The 22,250-nt window shown below is 38.7% G+C and overlaps 2 protein-coding genes across 2 annotated transcripts; one reads left to right on the forward strand and one right to left on the reverse strand.

Moving 5' to 3' along the window:
- Positions 1-3,347: 3,347 nt before the first annotated feature.
- crybb1l1 (crystallin, beta B1, like 1) lies at positions 3,348-5,206 on the forward strand. The gene is made up of 5 exons (XM_058396413.1): positions 3,348-3,589; positions 3,707-3,825; positions 3,904-4,036; positions 4,127-4,269; positions 4,749-5,206. Exons 1-5 carry the CDS (start codon positions 3,407-3,409, stop codon positions 4,918-4,920), a joined length of 750 nt encoding a protein of 249 aa, XP_058252396.1. The 5' UTR covers positions 3,348-3,406; the 3' UTR covers positions 4,921-5,206.
- A 445-nt stretch (positions 5,207-5,651) lies between these two features.
- Positions 5,652-17,974, reverse strand: cabp2b (calcium binding protein 2b). Its single transcript, XM_058396411.1, has 7 exons — positions 17,591-17,974; positions 15,125-15,355; positions 9,228-9,258; positions 9,000-9,131; positions 8,034-8,143; positions 7,401-7,548; positions 5,652-5,840 (listed from the first exon to the last, which is right to left on the reverse strand). Exons 1-7 carry the CDS (start codon positions 17,672-17,674, stop codon positions 5,815-5,817), a joined length of 762 nt encoding a protein of 253 aa, XP_058252394.1. The 5' UTR covers positions 17,675-17,974; the 3' UTR covers positions 5,652-5,814.
- Positions 17,975-22,250: the final 4,276 nt, after the last annotated feature.

Genomic DNA, 22,250 nt, shown 5'->3' on the forward strand with positions numbered 1-22,250 from the left:
TTCCTGAGCACAAGGTAAAGAAAGAAGCAATGGTTATGGTATGTATTCTTTCTATCAGTAGTCATATTACTGTAAGTAAAATAAATAACAGCCTCGAATACTAAAAAGACAAGACAAATTCTTCACCCAAAAAGAATTTTAAGCTATGGCACCCTCAAGCAGACACCATTTGTACCTTAAGTGTGTATCCTTTATCATGAAAAGTGCTTGAAGTGTATAGCTTTTTTAAAGCAATTAGATGTCCTTAGTCCTGAGAGTGTACTGTATATGCAAATGTATCTTGTTATTAAAAGAAAGTTAGTAAATAGAAAGTTAATATAAAAAAATAAATACTTTTATTACTGAAACAGCTTACAAATTAAAATATAAAAATAACAGAGAATCTTTGAAGTAGCCCAATACATTTCAGATGCTAGAAATTAATTGTAGTGGTTTATTAATTGAGCAATAAAGTTGATCACGTGACAAAGCCATTGGGTTTTTTTTTTCTTCTAAATGTCCAGTTAATTTGATTATGTTGTGCATAAAGATTAATATATATGTGTGTGTGTGTGTGTGAAGTTCTTTGGCACTCTTACCGTTGTTTTTCCGTCACACCTCACGCCTGAACGCCTGACTCGCGTGGAGTTTTCAGGAGCGCCTGGCGCGCTGGTTTTATACAGACCACCGGGAGCGCGCGCAGGACCTCTGCTCAGTGTGGGGTGTGCGTGCGCGTTCCCGCGGCGCGCTCTCAGAGGCGCACCATTGCCAACAGCTCAGCACATTTGCTATAGACTATAGAAGTCCGTGTGTGGTTGCATATTGGGCAGGAGCCATTTTGCATAGCATTATGACTGAAGTGAATAGAAGAGAGGGCGCGCAAAACAAAAGGAGGTTCCACAGGCACGTTCTCTCTGGTCAGCACTCCTGCGCGTGACACAAAGCGCTCCAAAGTAACTGGGATTAAAATGCACTGTGTGTGTGTGTGTGTGTGTGTTTTGGAGGATTAGGTGTGCAACTAAACCGAACTGTGTTCAAGTTTTGACTTATGCTTCAGCTGAAGCAAGTATACTAGACATTAAGCCATAGATTTATGGTTGGTATAATTGGTATAGAGGTTGGTATAGTCATATATGACTAATTAAACTTAGTAGGAAAAACTCAGTCATAAAAAGAAAGTTTGAAGATACAGTACACTCCATTAGGCTGATGGGTTGCCTGGTCGTCCCTCATGATGAACCGATAGATTTCTGTGCACAGAGTGTGTTTACGAATCTCTGGCTAAACTACAACCATTATAGAAAGCTAAGAAGACTTAATTATATAATGAACCTGTTGAAGAACCCCTTTTCTTAACATGTATGATGTCAAGTTTGCCACATAGTGAGTAATTTCACTGCTAAACCTTTACAAGATTCCCATGGTTCACTCAGTCTCCTGTCACCATGGTGGTACTCAGTAGTAGCCTAAGTATGTATAGACAGGTTTAAGGGTACCTTTAAAGCTTTACTCTAAAACCATAGTTCATTTAATGTAAACAAAGTACATATATTAAATCACGCATCCAGGTGAAAGGTACACACTTTGAGTGTATTATGTTAGTAGTAAAGATACTAGTATTTTCTGAGAGTGTAATACTATGGCATTATTTTGTTTGTTTTATGTATTCATACTAACATGCCTATAACACTATATTGCCAAAAATTTTGGGACACCCCTTCAAATCATTGAATTCAGGTGTTGTTTTTCAGGGGTTGGGCTTGTCCACTTAGTTCCATTGAAAATCTTCGCTTTAATTCATCCCAAAGGTGTTATCAGGTTGAGGTCAGGACTCTGTGAAGTTCCTCCACACCAAACTCACTCATTCATGTCTTTATGGACCTTGCTTTGTGCACTGGTGTGCGGTCATGTTGGAACAGGAAGGGGTCATCCCCAAACTGTTCCCACAAAGTTGGGAGCATGAAATTGTCCATAATGTCTTGGTATGAAGCTGAAGCATTAAGACTTCCTTTCACTGGAACTAAGGGAATAGGGAACACCTGAATTAAATGATTTGAAGTGGTGTCCCAAAACTTTTGCCAATATAGTGTATATCTAACACACATTACTAAATCAGTGTTCCAGAGGTGAAAAGTACTACTTAATATAATTTTCAGGAATTTGCCCTGTAACTGTATAGCAAATGAACTCTTATTTATACTCTTACTCAGATCTATTTATATGGGGGGGAAAAACCCCACTTTTTCCTGTTTACAATTTCTTTTAAAACTTACATATATTCTTTACAAACCTTAAACATCATGGCTGTTTTTATTTTATTTTCATTTTGTCCATTTACCAATACAGTCAAATAAAAAAAAAAAACATTAATTGAAATGCTCTGGATATTTGTTTGAGTCCATAATAAATCATACAAAAGGTACCATCCTGTACCCTAACCCCAGGTTTAGCCTTCATATTATTTATTCAGAGTGATTGATGAGAACCTACAGGTTTTTATATAGGAATATTTCAGTCATAGTTTACATTAAATCTGAATAATAATAATAATAATAATAATAATAATAATAATAATAATAATAATAATCGATAGATAGATAGATAGATAGATAGATAGATAGATAGATAGATAGATAGATAGTATCTAAATAATTAAATAAAAAAGTAAATAATTTGATATCGGGTCCATATTAACCAATAAACAGCTTTTACTGATTAAATCACCTTCAGTTAACTGTAAACAGAAGTACAATCCTATTCATCCAATTCATCATTAACTCCTGAATGAGGAAACATCATAAAGAGTGTATTTGCTCTAAAGTGGCCAAACGCACTCGAAAAAACAAACAAACAAAATAATAATAATTTCTTTGTATATATTATATCAGAAAATATGGAGGTAATCTAATCTGTCAATGTTAATACATAGTACATAACACACAGATCATACATCAGTGACTGTGGTGAAAGTTTTAGAGGTTGTCCTTTACATTCTGTACATCTCTCTCTCTCTCTCTCTCTCTCTGTTGTGATGATGATGATGATGAGGGGCTTCTTTTCTGTGTGTACGTCTCTTTTCACTGGACTCAGCGACTTTCATTGTTAACCGGTAATCCTGACACACTCTGCGCCAGGGTATAAGAGCTGTAGCCATGGCATGACACACACACACTCTCAGAGTGAGCTCAGGCACCACCACACACGTACTGAACACACAGGTGAGACTGAACACAAATACTCTAATTCAAAATTCAGTGAAACATAGTTTAGCAATCGGATAGAAACTGAGGACTGTTCTGAGGAACTGAGGATTTATTTTAGGACTTTAAATTTGGTTTGTCCTGAGATCATTAGCTTTTAATCCAGGCTTCATTAAAATAGATTCATATAATAATGACAGCTTTGGCATCCCTTTTATCTGTCACTGATGGATTTGCTGCCTGTTGGATATATTGCTAAATATCAGCTTGCAATCTCTTTTTTTCTCTGTCTGTCTCTCTCTCTCTCTCTAGGCACCATGTCTTCCAGCACTGATAAGAAGGCCACCTCTCAGACCGACGGCAAGGCCAGTCAGCCCAAGAAGTCTGAAATGGGCATGATGGCCTACAAGGTAAAATCTCACATGCACACACACACACACAGACATGCACATAATTTCTCAAACAGTGCACACTCATTATAACCTGCCCTAACGTAACCGAACACTCTCTCTCTCAATATCTATTAGATGTACGTATTTGACCAAGAGAACTTCCAGGGCCGCATGATCGAGATCAACGCTGAGTGCGTGAACGTGTGCGCGATGGGCATGGACAGGGTCCGTTCGCTTCGTGTGGAGTGCGGCCCGTAAGTTTGTTTCCAACAAACAGTCTGTCTGTGTGTTATATGCAGTGTGCATTTCCCTCACATGAGCTGTGTTTGCAGTTTTGTGGGTTGGGAGCAGATGAACTTCTGTGGAGAGATGTACATCCTGGAGAAGGGCGATTATCCTCGCTGGGACTCCTGGAGCAACTGCCAGAAGAACGACTACCTGCTGTCTTTTAGGCCCGTCAGAATGGTGTGGACACACACACACACACACACACCACCCTTCTTCACTGTTTTAATCAGTATAGCTTTAACTATGTATCTATCTGTTCAATCTCAGGACCCTGAGAAGCACAAGATCTGCCTGTACGAGGTGGGCGACTACAAGGGCCGTAAGATGGAGATCATGGACGATGACGTGCCCAGTCTCTACTCCTACGGCTTCACTGACAGAGTAGGAAGCATCTTCGTCAGCTGTGGAACGTAAGTGTTCAGCTATCAGATACACAAACGTTAAGATGGGGTTAGTCATTTTTGTTCTATCTAAGTTCAGATACACTCTCCAGACTTCAGGAGAAACCGTGTGGCACTCTGTAAAGTGTGTAAAATAACATCCAACCAATCAGGACAAAAAGGGGTGGGTCTAGTCGCCTGTCAATCATTTGGCTTGTGAATTCAGAAAGCTCCAGTCTTGCACTAGCATTCGAGAGTCCTAGTCTTGTCAGTGTTCTTTTGTGACATGGATTTGGACTAAACACTACGGGGGCGGTGTTTGTTTGGGTTTCGAGTTTCCAAACACTCATGCCAAAATCACTGACTGCAACTTTAATGTGTATATTTGGTGTAGATTAGGTTTGTGTAGTTCCTTATAAATATGTATGAGTAAGACATTGAGACATTGGTCTTAATTTAGCAATTAGCAATGACTTTATGCTAACATTAGCAAATTTCTTGTCTTTCAGCTGGGTGGGCTACCAATACCCTGGCTACCGTGGCAGCCAGTACCTGCTGGAGAAGGGCGACTATAGACACTTTAACGAGTATGGCGCTCGCTGCCCTCAGATGCAGTCCATGAGGCGCATCCGTGACATGCAGTGGCACCCACATGGCTGCTACACCATGGCCACCAAGTGAGGGCCAGACCAGGAGCGGAAGAGACGAAGGCGGAGGAGAAGCAGAGGGCCGCCGGAGGAAGGAGAGGAGGAGAGACGTCTGAGGACACTGTCACCCCCCACTTGAAAATATTCTAGGTGTAGGACTCAGAGACTCTCATTTTGCATCCTAGTGGAGCAGCTGAAGCTCCTGAGCTTCCTGAGTAACGTACATATATACCTTTCCTCCTCCACTCAGTTCCACTCCTCTCTTTCGCTTGGGCACCCTGACTTTTGTTTTTCCTTCCATATTTAAATTTTTATTACCTCGTCCCTTCCCTACCCTTTCAGGAGGATGGAATGCAAAAGGGAGTGAAGAAGACATCTCCCTTTATCAAATGTACAGAATCCTGGTCACCTTTTCAATAAAAATGAAATGACTGAAACAGATTTGTTTCATTGTGTGAATTTCTTATGCCTACAGCAAAACACATATTAGATAAATTGGTGGTCTTCCCCAAGAACTCATGCTAACACTCATAAACTACGGGAACTGATAGAGTTTTGCGCTAATACAGCATCCTGTTCAGATGTACTTCGGCTTAATGTACAATATTTATAACCCTTGCTAAATTTAGATGATACTAATTTAATATTTATAAACCTGAAATTATAGAATAGTGTTTTAGTATGAAGTCAGCTCTTTTCGAACCTTTTTCTCCTCACGCACATTTCCATGATCTAAAAGAAACCCATCCGAATAACTACATTGATTAGTAAACCACAGTAAACTGCTTTATTAAATATTTCCTTCAACATACAGATAAACTGAAAAAATAAATCTGATTATTATTTAATTGAATAAAAAAAGTCGTAGGCTACGCTACTCCAACTCTATATAACAGATTATTTATGGTAGATCCTCTGTGATGAACCGTCAGCGTGACATCATCCTCACAAACTCTAAAGGGAAAAGAAAGAAAAACAAAAACAGGTACATTTGAGTTTAAAAAGCTAGCGAAAGACATTTAAGTTGCTTTTGGCAACTAAAAGCGAATAGTAAATGATCAAATTAAAGCCTGGGGAAATAGAAAATGACTCATATTACAACTAGGACAACAGAAAATCGTTCATGGAACTTAGGGAGGTACATTAAACCCAGAACACAGGAAGTCTTTTATTAATAAAACAGATAAAACAGGAAATCATAACTATTAAAGCAATGGAAAGGCATGTATTTTTTTTACACCACTTATTCTACTGTGATGCCGGGAACCTAGGGCCGATACCAGGAGACTCGGGGCACAAGGCAGGGTACATCCTGCCAATTTATCACAGATCATAATGGACAATTTAGAGACACCAATCAACCTGCAACACATGTTTTTGGACTGGGTGAGGAAACCAGAGTACCCAGAGGAAAACCCATAGAGAACATGCAAACTCCACACACATGACAGAGGCAGGAATCAAACCCCCAACCCTGGAGGTGTGAAGCAAGCATGCTAACCACCATGCCCTCCATAAATCATACACATTAAAACACTGAAGCATAGGAAATAAAAACTTATGCGGAATACAGGAAATAATGTACAGCAAAACAGGCAAAGCAGGAAATCATGCACATTGAAGCATTTGGAAAATAGGAAAATTGTGGGGAAAAAGTCTGGGAATGAGCGTGTTTGGGACACCCCTCTAAATCATTGAATTCAGGTGTTGTTTTGGGTTTCAGCTTGGCACCTCAGTCCCAGTAAAAGGGAACTCTTAATGCTTCAGCTTCATACCAAGACATTTTGGAAAATTTCATGCTCCCAACTTTGTGGGAACAGTTTGGGGATGACCCCTTCCTGTTCCAACATGACTGCGCACCAGTGCACAAAGCAAGGTCCATAAAGACATGGATGAGTGAGTTTGGTGTGGAGGAACTTCACAGAGTCCTGACCTCAACCTGATAGAACACCTTTAGGATGAATTTTAAGTGGAGACTGTGAGCCAGACCTTCTCGTCCAACATCAGTGCCTGACCTCACAAATGCGCTTCTAGAGAGGAATGGTCAAAAATTCCCATAAACACACTCCTAAACCTTGTGGAAAGCCTTCCCAGAAGAGTTGAAGCTGTTATATGGACAACTCCATATTTCATTCATGTGCATGTAAAGGCAGACGTCCCTGAAGTCAGGACTCAAACTCACTCATCCATGTCTTTATGGACCTTGCTTTGTGCACTGGTGTGCAGTCATGTTGGAACAGGAAGGGGTCATCCCCAAACTGTTCCCACAAAGTCGGAAGCATAAAATTGTCCAAAATCTTGGTATGAAGCTGAAGCATTAAGAGTTCCTTTTACTGGAACTAAGGGGCAGAGCCCAACCCCTGAAAAACAACACCTGAATTCAGTGATTTGGAGGGGTGTCCCAAAACTTTTGGCAATATGGTGTACATACTACTTATGGAACTCTTTCATCCTTATTATACAGTATGTCTCATCTAAAGATGATATTCGGTCCTTTCTTCTTTTTTAACTGACCTTCAAAGTCCACCTGTCCGTCTCCATTGAGGTCCACGTCACGGATGATGTCATCGATGTCTCTCGGGTTCAGCTGCTCACCCATCAGTTTCTTCATGGCCTCCCTCAGTTCACTAATGCTGATCTGGCCGTCGCCATTCGAGTCGAACTGTGCAGCAAAATATCACAGGCATAAGTCATTATACTTCATGTAATCTCATCTCCGAGCAAGACTTGATGAGATCATGAGATGTTCGAGAAATATGACCTGAGCTCATTGATTATTAAAATAAAGCCCACTACAATGGTGCATGCCATGCTAATGTTTATTTTATTAGTATGATGATTCATTAAAAATTAAATTGTATACTATTAATGTGACACGTGTTCGAGGTCTTATTAGGAATTAGACAACACACACACACACACACACACACTACAGAAATAAGATTAGTTTGAAATACTCTAGCATATTCCATTAAGGTGATTGAATATCAGTCATCATCTGGAGCTGGCTGCACTACTACATTAAGCTTATCTAGGTCTATTCAGCTCATAAGCGAGGTTATGAGCTGTGTTTAAGTGTGTGTGAGAAAGTATGATAAACATGTGTTCATGCACAGCGTGTTAAGTGTATGATGTGTGTACAGGAACCTCTTTGAAGGCATCTTTTAATTCTTTGATTCCAATCATGTCTGCTGTTTCTGCGAGCATTTTAGGGCCCATCAGTTCCACAAACTCTTCAAAGTCGATCTTGCCTCCAGCTGCAGAACACACACACACACACACAAGCATTTTCTTGTTAATAATATAATTATTAAGTTAATCATTGTGCATCAATAATTCTCCAAAAATTTTGAATACATTATATAGCAAACAGTGTACAGTATAATGCTACACATATTACATAACTTAATTATACAGTACAATAAGGCAGTAACAATTGTTTTTTCTACTATAGACGCTCCCTAGAATACAATATTCTCTCAAACATAAGAAAACCCATAGTTCACTTCATATCATTTTCTATAGGGCACCACATCATTTATTCCTCAGAGGAACAGCACCTTAGAAGGCATTTTATCACATTTCCTTACATGCATGGAGCTCCAAAAGCCATCACATCTCTTATTCTTCACTAAAATGCAATCTAGAGGGCACTTCCTCATGTTTTCTCACATGTAAGGCCACCCTAGGGGGCACTGCATCACATTTTCTCCACTGGAAGCGCACCCTATATGGCTCTTCATCACAATTTTAATGCAAACAGTGGCACCTTAGACGGGCATTCTTATCCTAAAGGACACTTTACACCATAGAGGACACTTTTATGGTGTTTTTTGTCCAATCATGGGGGCACCCTAACCCCTCCCCACCCCCAAATCCACATGGTATAGTTTATTAAATAACTTCATTATACTGTAGATGTATTATCTAGTAAATATATTCATGTATATGTATGAACAATTTATATATATAACAATTATACATATTATATCTACTCAGTAGTATGTATAGTCATAATATAATAGTCACATAATATAGCCTCATCTTGTGTTACATAATAGTATATCAAATAACATAATTATATAAAATATAATGATTAAAGACGTCACTCACTGATTTGTTGACTCAACTCGATGAGCTCCATCTCCGTCGGCATGTATCCCATAGTCCTCATGCACTCGCCCAGATCCTTACAGCTGATGTAGCCTTTGTTCCTATCAAACTCTTTAAAAGCCTCCCGCAGCTCTACACACACACACACACACACACACACACACACAGAAGTGATGAGTTGTGCTCTCTACCAACATGAAGACTTGTTTATGATTTCTGTAAGCATACCTTCTATCTCCTCCGGACGGAGATCCCTGTCCTGTTGCATGACAGCAGCGTGAGATACAAAAAAACAATTAGACACATTTACTACCTAAGATATACACACTCTCCGTCCATCATCCCTTTTTTCTCCCTCTTTCTCACTCCCAGGCTCATCATGTTAAGAATCCCACTTGTAGAAAATGTCCAAAGTATGTAAGAGTGAGCAAAAAATGATGAGGGGTGAAAATGAGCATGTGGAATAGTGAGAATTCTTACATACAACACACACACACACACACACACCATTAGTATGTGATTCACCACGAGGACTAGATTAAGTGTTGCATGGCAACAGCCTCAGATAAAAAGATTTGAAAGGTTTAGCTTCAGAAAGACCCCACAACACACACACACACATCTACACAGTCGACATAATGGATGAGGCTGTTCACTTTAGTGCTTGAAATGATGCTTTATTCCATTTACAATGTTATTGGTAATACTAATACTAATACTACTCTCAGTGGATTATTCAGGATGGACCCCCGACCCACCTCCTGCAGCTAATCCTCTCCAGTCTCATTCATTTTACACAATCTGCCATTGTTTATGAACCTTTCTGTTATTCTGTTGATTGTCATTTCACATCCTGATATTTGAGAGTTCTGCAGTTTTTTTGTGATTGTGATCATTGGTGAAAAAATCCAGTTTTGCTCAAAAAAGCATAAAGTATTGTCAAATATTGTTTGAGTAATGGTTGCCATAATATGATGCGAAGCTTTCCACTGTGAGATCGTGCTAAATGTCACACAAAAAGTCCTATTTTACTGATAGATCCATAGTGATGAGAACTTTGAGAATGTCTTTGCTATTATTGAAATGACGAAGGAGTCATTCCATGTCAAATCAGCATCAATTAGCAGTTTGGTCAACATGTTGGATGGAAAAAGATCATTCTTATACCTAAATGTGAAGATAATAAGACAGAAGATATACTTTTAAAGGTGTAGTCAACAATTGTGGCCGAAATTAGCTGTTTATGTTATGTTTTATGGCCTTTCCAAAGCCTCAACATTAATGGTGTATATCTTTTGCTTTGTCCTGATTGGACGAATAACGGTGGTGCGCAGAGACTCTTAATTTTTAGATATTTCCATAGAAAGAAGTCTTTAAAAAGTCACACACTGCACCTTTAAGCTTTACTTTACTTTTTAAGAGGAGGGAGGACACAGGAAAAGCCAGAGGAAACATGGAGATACATGGAGAGAACATACAAAACTCCACACACACAGTATCCCATGCTAAAGATTGAACCCTGGAGTTATAACACAGTAATTTTTTGGGATAGATGATATACAGGCTTTCAAGAAGCTGTGTCAGATGTATTAACATGAAGTGATGAAAGAGATGAACATTATCGATCTATAACACTCTAGTTTCACACCTTTGAACTACGGGTCAGCATTAGGCAAAAATTAAATAAATAAATAAATCAAAATGAATATACTCATGAGCCCCAAGTGTCCCCAAACCTATAGACGTACATCAGCGCTGGGACACATCATTAAGCAGGTACTGAACTGAATGAAGGTGATAACTGAGGGCATGACAGATGTTTCCATGATGATGTGTCCACATGATGATGCAAATGTTAGAAGTGGGGTTTTGGTTAATATACTGATGAGAAGATCGGATTTCTGCAATACATACGAGCTGAGCTTTACAGAAGCCCTGCCTGAGGAAGATGCACGCGGGTCCGATGATGTTGTGCAGCATAGTGCAGTTTTGGACCAGCGCATTCAGAGGCTGTTTAAACTCAGAGATTACCTCCTTCTCTCCATTGGATACTTCGGGTGACCCCACCCCATTGATCAATCCATTACTCTCAGGCACACTCTTATGGTGGAGCCAGATATCAGTTAAGACATACAAAGTAATTAGGATCTGTTCCTGATTTGTCTTTAAAACAAGCAGTACAAAGTGTCTGAAAATCACAAAACTGGCATCAACATGGCGTTATATAATTTATCACACAGTCTCAAACAGCGCATTGCAGTGTTAATGGCTCATCTACACACAATAGCATTAAAACTTTAAAACACGTACCTTACCTTTTTTAGTTTGTGTTTTGCTGGATTGGTGCAGTTTCCCATTAGTCCTCAGTGACCTGCTATTCTTTCTTGCTTTAACCCTTTTTCTTTCAATACTTCCTTTCCTGTCTTCCTTTTCCTTTCTTTCTATATAGCGACGTTAGAGAATTTTGCACTATTCATATTCAGCACGCTATCCTCGTTCAACAAATTCACTTTAATTAATCAGCCTCATCTTCTCATCACAGACTGTCCTGTCCTGTTCCCCTGCTAAGTCCAGCTAAGATAATGACGCAAGAAAATCTCTTTGGGGTTTTTTTTCACTCACCTTTTAAAAACTCTCCAATTAGTGTCAAGCACGCATTAACAGCCTTAACATTAACCTGCATTTTTGCACTTTTTTAGCAATCTTTCACTTCCTTTTCCATCTTTTCCGTGACTCTTGCTGCACCCGCTCATTCACGCCTGCCTGCCCTCTTACCACAGATTGCTGCCCCGTGCAAATGACTTTTACAAGCTGGTTGAGAGAATAAGGGGGTGGGCAGAGTGAGTATTAGACAAGAAAATGACCCTTTTTAATCCCACATTTCAGATTAAAGACGTACAGATGGACAGTGAAAGGGGAAAAAAAAGAAGAGAGTGAAGAAATAGGAGAAAAGGGAAGATGGGTAATCCAGAAGAAATGCAGAAGTGGGCAAATCAGGGTTTTTAAGGACTGCTACAGCTGACTTTACATGTTTGTGTGGTGTTTTGCTGTTTGTGTGTATGTGTGCATGCTTTAATCCTAATCTAATCACTATGCAGCGGCTTCATCTGCCACTCTTTGGCTTATATTCTAGCAAAATGTTGCTTTTGTTACCAGGTTTTGCAAGTCAGTCCGGCTATATAATCCACGTTAATCCGCCTGCGTACTCATGTATACGTACAACAAAACACTCACGCTCACCTCAGCAATACCTTTCTGTGTCTCTCTAATGTCTATAAGAAACATGAACAGATTTTAGCCCCCTGCTTACACTATATCCAACTGTTACGATACATTTAGCTGTGGGTCTATATAACCAGGGTCAAACTGTGTGTGTGTGTGTGTGTGTGTGTAAGGGTCTCATCAAATGAGGTCATTCTTGCTATGGGATTGCAGTTAACAAGTCAGCTTGCATTTCAAAGCCTGAGTAATTATGTGTTGTATCACACAGCATACTTTGTGTGTGTGTGTGTGTGTGTGTGTGTGGATGTTCAGTGCTTCTGAGTACCATTAGACATTAGGTGGCAGCAGAAGCGTACATCCCTTTTAGGATTTGGCTCGATTTTATGTTCCACATCAATTACAGTCAATACAGTGTACTGGATGAACTACTTACAAAAGCCACTGTTATCACTGTAGAACATTTTTCAACCCCACAAATAAGTATTTCAACACCTATCCCTGTTGAACGAAAAATCCTGTTTACGCTGAATTCAATTAAAACAGAAGCTTAAGTTGTTTGCCATAAATATTTAAACTACATGGCATAAAAAATGCAAAACTACAACTGTAATACTCTTACAGTAAAGGTATTAGGATGAGACAGACATGATAGAAAGTGACGACGCTGCGATCATGTTTCATCCAGTTTTTTCTAAAGCAGTGCCATCTCTGAAAAGTTGCATTTTTATAAATATAGAGCTTAATTTATAGATTCCTGTCAAGTGAAAACTTTCACAGAAACCAGTCTATAAAACTACATGAATTGTGCTTCCAGTCAGGAAGTGGTTCAGTGTTTTCTCTAGCTGCTTTAGGTATTTATTGGGGAATCTGAGAGACAGGGTGTGTGTAAAAATCCATAATTCTTACCTGATTTAGTTATCTTACCACTATGCAACATGTACAGAGAGGTGACAAAGTAAAGCACGAATATAAAGCGTGTTAGTAAGGTGTTTGGTCAATATAAGAGTCCAGAAGAGCTTCAGTTCTCCCCTGGTGTGGATTCTAGACACCTCTGAAACTGTCCTACAGTGATGGTTTTTCCCTGACGATATTCCTTTTAACTTCATTTTTATTGGATAGAGGTCTGGTCAGTGTATATAAGCCTATAGCATGCCATCATGCCATGTGACTGAGGCAGGGGTCATCCCGGGAGAGAGCAACCCCATTTTTCATTATCGGATAAAGGTGAAGTACTTTCTATTGATTTGTTATGATGCTTCACACTAAAGATACCAGTTGTTCCCTATAACAGTATAAGAGAAAGCAGTTTTTCCTTTAATCTGTCACCATTCTGTATATTCAAACAGCGTGCTGTCCATTTCAGCTGAACCTTGACCAGATCTGTGCATTTTGGGAAAAAATACATGTCGCTTACCTCTAAAGACAAATTAAATAATCATGAGGCTATAGTCTTTCCCGGGAAGGTGAGCATTTCAGATTGGGTGTCTTTCCTGTTCCCTTTTCTCCGGCTCTAAAATGTCAGTACCGAGTGATTACAGCAAGATTATCCTTAGCACAGGAACGCAATACCACAAAACAGAGGTCACTGACTCGCGAGTGAAGCTTAGCAAAACAGGCCACGTTGTGTTATCTTTTATCTTATGCCAGTCAGTCACCTACTCATTTGACTGGAAGGGAATATGCTTTGTGAGGAAGTATTCAGCGAGTCGGCTAAAGGCAGAGATTAGTAGAGACTAATTAGGAGTATCTATGGGTGTTGGTGCAACAGGGCTTTGTTAAAGTATATAATATTCATTAGCATGAAGCGCTCGTGCATCAACATGTAGCCTCATGCTGTTGTACCCAAAGTGTTGTGTGTTCTGAGATGCTTTTCTGCTCACCACGGTTGTAAAGAGTGCTTTATTTAGATACCATAGTCTTCCTTGATTATTTTTGGCTTTTCACGTCAATCTGTTGAACATCTTTCTGTTAAGTCTGATGTATCAGCAGTTTCTGAAATACTCAAACCCAAATCCTGTCTAAAACCATCACCCATGTCAGTGAGATCATTTTTGTTCTCCATTCCAGCTCTTGACCTGTTTCTGCATTATTACATACACTGACACAAGATTTCCTTGACCGAGTAATCGCATGAACACGCAGGAGTACATGGGGTTCCTAATAAAGTTGGTAGCTGGGATATTTCTCTGCTTAAATATCATTTATAAGAAAGTTTATTAAAGCACATATATACAGTATATTAAAAAATAGATCGCACCTAACTAAAATCCCAGTAGCTAAATAAAAATAGTGGCGATAATCAATTACGAACATATTTTCTAACTGACTCAATGATCGAAATTGAACGATTTAACAGGTTTAAGCATTTTATTCACAAAGCAAATTGGGGTTTTTTCCTACTTACTAATGTTATAGGGTAACATACGCGTGTAAAAATAGACTTGAGAAGAAAAGATCGGAAAAGATTTTTCATCAGTGACTCAGAAGGACAATGCTTTATCACGCAGGAACTGCTACTGCTACGATTTTGAGTGCATGGGTGTATTTGTGAATCTTTCCAGGGAGAATTTGGGCAGCCTTGCGGCGTGTTTTATGCAAATTAAGTCCTGTATCTTTTTAAAATCAGTGATATTGACTGAGGTAAATGTTTGTAGACAAACAGGACACAGTGTTCCTGATATGTGTAGTAATCGACTTGCCTGATTTAGAACTAAACTGAGGGATTAAAATGACAAAGTAGATGTGTAAAGTCTATGTAGTAGTTAAATATACTGTATTATAACTTAGCACATAGTTGGCACAGCTTGCAAACCATTGTTTTCACAGAATCACATTTTCTCAAGGCCATCTCCATAAAGGATGCAGTCTATTTGTTTGTCTGTGTATATATTATGCATTCTTACTTGGCCAAACATGGAATCCACAATGGGCGTTAGGTCAGTATTCTCTTGCTGTTCCTTTGTCTCAGCTACCGCCTCTACATCCTCCTCTTCATCTCCATCTCCTGTTCTTTCATGCTGTGTAGACAGACTCTGTCTCCATCCCCCGTTAGATTTAGGTGTGTTGCTGAAGGCCTCACCATTTTCAAGCTGCTTCTTCTGTTTCTCCACCGTCTTCTTGATGGCAGCTTGGACCTGTTGGCATCAGGAAGATGGTATAATATTATATGGAACTGACATGGTATGAGGCATGCATACAGTCGGCCCAGGTTTACATATCTGATCCTTTTTAAAGGAGTTAATCCTGTGTAATGGCTTTTGATATTGTGCACAGGATGGGTGAGTTGTAACACCGCTGGAACATCAGCAGCTTCAATTAAAAAACACCCATATTTGATTAAATGAAAAATTTCAATCCTGTTAGAAAATGTCCTTTTAGTATAGGTTAATGTATGACCTTGGAATTGGCTAAATATGAGTCCTCTGGTCTGGTTAATGTAGCTGTCAGTACTGGCACAATATGGGCACTCATTAGTGGTAAAACAACAGCGCTGTCTGAAACACAAGCTGACAGTTCTGGAAAACATGAGCCTTTTGGGATTGATAGTATTTCATACAGGGAGAACTTGAGATCTTCGGATCAGCTCGATATGAATACCTCGTGTTGGTAGAACATGAGATCACCAAATTAGCACAACCTGACCACCCAGTGTTAGTAGAATTTGAGATCTCCGAATTAACATGAGCACCCAGTTTCAGAAAAGGAGAACTCTAGCTTCAGCTAGATATGACTCCCCATTGATGGTAGAACTTGAGATATCCAGAATGGCAAAAATGAGAATTACTCAGTATCTAGATCTTTGGATTAACTCTGAGTACTCAATGTTGATAGAACTTGAGATTTCCAGATTGGATTGATATGACTACCTAGTGTTAGAAGAACATGAGATATCCGGATTGGCAAAACTCGAGTACCCAATGTTGACAGAACTTGAGATCTGCAAATTAACATGAGTACCCAAGGTTAACAGAACTTGAGATCTCTCCATTAACACAAATACAAAGTGTTGCTAGAACATGAGATCTCCAAATTAGTGCAACATGACCGGCCAGTGTTCGAAAGAACCTAAAATCTCTACATCATCATGAGCCAGAAAATGAGGTCTTTGTATCAGAACAGTATGACTTCCCAGTTTCAGCTAAATATATCTTATAAGCTATCTGTTATGGCACAACATAAAGTTGATAGAATCTGAGATCTTTGGACTAACTTTTAAGTTTTCAGCCAAAGATTTCTTCAGCAATATCCACAGTTTTGGAGTCTTAGTAAAAAATTCAGATCTCACAACTGATTCATTGTAAGTTCCCAGTGTTGGTGAAACATGAGTCCTCTAGACTGGCTCAGTATGACCAACCAGTGTACGAGAAATGGGACTCCATTGGATTCAAACACCGTCAATGCCCGATGTTGGTAGACTGTAAGGTTTTCAACCCACTACTGAGTACCCAGTGTTGTATAACATACGATTTCCAGATTGGCCATAACCTAATTACCCAGTGTTGGTTCACATCAGGATTTCTGGCTCAATGTGAGTACCTAATGGTTGTAAAATGAGATCCCTCTGGATCAAAGCATACCCAGAGCTGGTAGACTGTTGGGATATCTTTGAATTGGCTCTGAATTATCCAGTGTTAATAGAATGCAAGATCTCATGTGTGGTCAAATGAGCTCTAGGTAATGACTATACAGGAGCCTTGGTTTTTAATAGAACATGAGCCTTCAGTCCTGGATATATCAGCTTGCTGCTCTTACTGTTGATTTGAAGCGGGCCTGGAAGCTTACTGCGTATTTCATCTTAAAAGAAAGGTCTCGGCGATGGAGATGGACCATGATAAATGAAAATAAATCACCTTGTTGTGGTAAAAAAAAATATAAAGATGTATTTACTTAACTGAGAATATATTTCAGTTCAGTTTTACCAATGACTTCTGACGTCATTAACGTTGACCAAACATTAACATCATTTACTTATAAAATAACACTGTTGAAGCTTTTGTTTGGAAGAAAAGACATTTCATTTCACGTCATGAATTAAGCATTTAATAGCCAGGTACTCATTAATCATTAATCATCATAAAAACCTTCTGACATTTTCATAGTCATTCGAATACATAGCAGCGTAATTGCACCTAATACGAATGAAATTCTTTACAACTTATTAACCACCGTACAATACGACGAAGTAGACACTATAATTAATTCATGTGACCATGTCTCGACGTCATCCTGCATTAAACTCACAGCATAAAAATTGCTCTCAAATTTGTACATAATAGAAGAAACAATTATCTTAGATATCTCTAGAAAACACAAGACACAGGTAAGTGTGCATTTTTGGTAGGTTTTCTCCCATAGACATGTCCACACACCTGTTTCGGCGTCCTCTCCGGTACAGCGCTCATCCCGCCACCACTGCCTCCCCCTCCCTGTCCGTCTCGAATGAGCATGAACATCGCTGCAACGCTCTCTCTCTCTCTCTCTCACTCTCTCTCTCTCTCTCTCTCTGTAATCTAACACCTGTCCTGCCCTTCCCTGTTTGTTTCTATCTGAAGTGTCTTCACTGAATCTGTTGTTCTTTCAATTTTATTTCATTTACCCTCTTGTTAGACATGAAACGAATACAGTTCCACGTGGCTTTCAGTGTGTAAAATTAAGCTTTTCTTTTTCTAAACTATCTTCCTTTGCCACGTATGTTTCCTTTCATCTCTTTATGATGCTCTAGTCTCTGATTTTGTTCAGTCTGCTAACATTCTTTCCATCTCTCTCTCTCTCTCTCTCTCCGTCTCTCTCTCTCTCTCTCTCTCTCTCTCCGTCTCTTGCTCTGTGGCAAAGTGTGGGTGTTTTATGCTTTAGGGCTGAAGGATACGGTGTCTGTTCCTCAGCATATGTACTTCTTCCTGCTGAAATTGTATCCATCAGATACCCCCTATTGGTTCTCGCTTTCCTTATCTTATACACTCCATCTTTCCCTTCGTCAGTCATAAGGATGGAGTGTTTTGTTTGCCTCGGTCAGACGTATGGTACTCTGTGACCTTCATGCCAGGTGAGACAAGAGGAGTTGCTGCATCGGTGAATGTAATAAAGCGTGACCTGTAAATATTTGTGCACACTCATATCATTTTTATTTTGCTGTGCATTCAAGTCAAAGCTACATGCTCGTTCTGTAGTCTGCTTATTTTTCTAAAGAAAATTGGTCATTCTTTTCCCGAGCCTTTATTTAACTGTCTCCTTGCATCTTTTTGGATTTCTGTCTTTCTGTGCAATTGTTTTTTCTTGATGTGCCACTGATTAGCAATGCAGTAATTACTCATTAGCACTAAACAATAAAGATTCCTGCTGACTCTATTGACCTTGGATGTGAGAGCCTCATTAAGAACAGATGCTGCCTTTGCTTGCCACGCTCACAGCTCCGATACATGGTGTACGGAAAACTACTGTTTGAACAAATGCATTATTCGATTAACTAAACCGTGTCTGAAAGAGCATGCAGGACATGAATTTAAGCTTGCATATGCAGGTGAATATGATGAGGAAGAAATGCACTAAATGGTTTAATCGCAAGGAAAGTAGATGTGGTGGTGTCCTTTTGAGAGCTAATTAACACTGGACTCTGTTTAAATCTACCGTAGTGGAAACTAACTAACTCTCATTACTGTACTTACATGTGCATGTTCAGTGGAAATTGTACTTCTTTAATGAAATACTAAATCATAGTATTTTATTTAATGTGCATTTTCTGAAATAAAATATTAAACTGTGGTGCATTTGAAAAACAAAACATTTAAACTAACAAAGACAAAGAATTTAAGCCAATTATTGACAATATTTGCACTGAAATTTCAAGACCCAGTCAAAATAAAGCATTTTTCTTGCTGAAAGCTTAAACCTGAGGCACTGAATACTTAGCAGCGGGAATGTCTGTGAAGGCTGAGACGACCAACTTATAGTTTTTAATTCTCTGATAGAAACACTTTGTGCTGTGGCTTTTCACAGCTCATCATCCAACCTGAGGATATTATGTACCGATAAACCATCAGCTAGCTGAGTAAGATAGAGTAGCTAACCAGATTTTATCGGAAGAAAGCTGTGATTTCCTGTTGTGTTGAATACACCGAGCCTGTAGGAAACACCCAGGATAATGTTTAAATGGGCAGCTAGGTGGATAAATGTGTAGCTAGAAACATGTAGGAATGCTAGCTAGCAAACAAAGCTTGCAAGCTCTTGAAACCAGTATGTGAAACAGTATGTGGCTAATCAGTTGCAAAAACACTCGTTAATAATGAAGGTGGTGTTGACTTCGGCATAGCTCACTTGGTTAGTTAACAGAACATAACATTGTCGGATTACTTGTGTCAGTTGTAGACATATGAAAAAGTAATTACTCAGCTAGTTTTTCAGCTCGACTCATTTACTCTCATCTGTGTCATTTTCCTGACTTGTTTTCGTCCAGTGAATTATTTCTATAGTAGTTATTTCCGTACTTTTGATCGAGGTAGTATATTTTGTATTCTATCCACCAGTGAAGTTTACATAGATCTTATTTTGCTTCGGAAAAAATGTCTTTATTTTACTGTAGATCAGAAAATCCACAAATGATTCACTACTGTATATCAATGGGGCATCATAAACACTGAAACTCTGCAGCAGAAATGAAACAGGAAGATAGAATTAAGTGACACAAGTAAAATAACACTGGATATTAAGTACTATTTGCTACACAGTGGTGTTAAATGACTGTCTATTTAAAAAAAAGGGGGGGGAAAGGAGAGAGAAAATGCTTTAAATTTAAAGAGGATTTAAAGCAGCGATTGCTAATAGACAGACATAGGAGCTTGTAATGTAGACATGGTCTGGTTTTAGTCACCATTTAAAGGGTTAATCAGAATCGTGATGTTTGGTTAAGGCAGATTTTAAAACCTTAAAATAAATAGACTGTCCTGAACTTTTAAAAATTTACTTCATATCCTACATATGAAGTATATATACCCTTCATATCCTTATATTGTGATCATTTCTGAGTCAAAGAATTCAATCAGGAGAACTATAAAATATATTTTTGGATGCTTTCAAATTCCTAGAAAGCCAACAATTAGGGAAAATCTCATCAAAATGCTATGTGTGATTGAAATTGTACCTTAAACCAGCAGTAAAAAGGGATTAAGTGACTCAATGGATTATGTCCTGTGCCAGGTTAAGGGCAATGAGATTGCATCCTGGCCCCGGCACCACTGACAGGCGAACTGTCTCGTTGGGATGAATTAAACATCTCATGAAAACAATCTGTTCGACCTTCTGAAAATCGCTGAGAAACACTGTGTTATATTCCCATCTGTTCAGAAAACACCTGCCGGGAGAAACGTGTACACAAAGCATTTAGGCACTTAGGTGACTGAAATTTGTAATTTTTGGGACGTCACGCATGGAAGTTGTCAGGGTTAAAGACGGGATGGACGCGGTGACAGACTGAGTTTGAACCCATGACCTCCTGAGTCACAGGTAAGTCATCTGATTAACGCTTATCACTGCTCACAGATACAGGAGGCGCCTCACTCTCATCCTCAGCTCAACTCCATTGTGTCAACCATGATGCAGAAAGGAATTAAAAATAATGAATGAGATTTAAAAGAATTAACAAATTAAAAGAAATGATTTTTTTTGTATCAATGAACATTTTCAACAAATGTAGATTAAACAAAAAAAATTCCAAATCCCAAATGTTTATTATTCTAATTATGAATAAATTCAATTAAAAAAAAACATTTTTCTGTGTTGATTTGTCCCATGAAAATTATACAATATACAATATTGGTTTTTAAAATAATAATAATAATAATAATAATAATAATAATAATAATAATAATAATAATAATTATTATTATTATTATTATTATTATTATTATTATTATTATTATAAGCTTTAGTTATAAATCTAAGTCAGAAGTCAACTGTTTAGTTAGAATAAGGTTTTTTAAAAAAATATTCAAATAAATTCTTCACTTTTGTTCTGATATTTTGTTTAGATTTGAGCTATTTAAGGGTTAATGCACTGTGAAATACATTAAAATAATTTATACTGTATTATACAGAAAGGTCTAGTGGTTTGAGGCGATTAGTGGAAATGCTGGATCAAATCCATCAGAGTGTCATCTCATCACCTCAGAGGAAGGGATAAGACTCAACAAAGTTTTCCATGTGGTCTCAGATTTTTGGACCATACTGTATACACTATATTGCCAAAAGTATGTGGACACTTGATCATCACACCTGTATGTGGTTTTCCTCACAAAGTTGGAACCTCACAATTGTATTGAATGTCTTTGTATGCTGTAGCTTTACAAATTCGGGGATGACCCCTTCCTGTTCCAACATGACTGCACATGACTGTGTTTGGCCTGCACAGAGTCCTGACCTCAACACTGTAGAACATCTTTAGGATGAATCAGAGCGGAGACTGTGAGCCGGTCAAGTTCCTCCACACCAAACTCGCTCATCCATGTCTTTATGGACCTTGCTTTGTGCACCGGTGTGCAGTCATGTTGGAACAGGAAGGGGTCATCCCCAAACTGTTCCCACAAAGTTGGGAGCATGAAATTGTCCATAATGTCTTGGTATGAAGCTGAAGCATTAAGAGTTCCTTTCACTGGAACTAAGGGGCCGAGCCCTAGAAACAAGAGTTATTTAGCATTTTATTTAGTAAAAATGAAACTCTAATCTATCTACAGACAGGGAGTGATACTGAGAAGGTTAGAATTAAACTGCATTAGTAAACAAATTTAACCTATTTTGACCTCTGGACAAAGATTTTGGAGGTCAGCATGACTTCTGATTCAGTTTACAGCTGCTGTGTTTGCTTGGGTTTCACTCCCCCTTGTGGAATGTGCTCCGGTATCTAATGCAGAAAATGTCTACGATCATCTAACCCACTGCTCCATTTCCTTCATTTAGAACTAAGGATTGCTTTAAAACTTTACAGAGGAAACCAGACGACTTCCTTCGGCAGCACCTAAGCAGCGTGATACTTTTTTCAGT

Source organism: Hemibagrus wyckioides, linkage group LG08 (genome assembly GCF_019097595.1).
Source record: "Hemibagrus wyckioides isolate EC202008001 linkage group LG08, SWU_Hwy_1.0, whole genome shotgun sequence".
Classification (NCBI taxonomy): domain Eukaryota; kingdom Metazoa; phylum Chordata; class Actinopteri; order Siluriformes; family Bagridae; genus Hemibagrus; species Hemibagrus wyckioides.

Excerpts from the sequence above, each read along its gene's own strand:
- crybb1l1 (XM_058396413.1), top strand. The coding sequence starts at position 3,407 with ATGGATTTGCTGCCTGTTGGATATATTGCTAAATATCAGCTTGCAATC. Across the intron at positions 3,826-3,903 it reads CTTCGTGTGGAGTGCGGCCC|TTTTGTGGGTTGGGAGCAGA; the intron begins GTAAGTTTGTTT and ends CTGTGTTTGCAG. Across the intron at positions 4,037-4,126 it reads CTTTTAGGCCCGTCAGAATG|GACCCTGAGAAGCACAAGAT; the intron begins GTGTGGACACAC and ends GTTCAATCTCAG.
- cabp2b (XM_058396411.1), bottom strand. The coding sequence starts at position 17,674 with ATGTTCATGCTCATTCGAGACGGACAGGGAGGGGGAGGCAGTGGTGGC. Across the intron at positions 7,549-8,033 it reads TAAAAGATGCCTTCAAAGAG|TTCGACTCGAATGGCGACGG; the intron begins GTTCCTGTACAC and ends TTTGCTGCACAG. Across the intron at positions 5,841-7,400 it reads CGGACAGGTGGACTTTGAAG|AGTTTGTGAGGATGATGTCA; the intron begins GTCAGTTAAAAA and ends TTTTCCCTTTAG.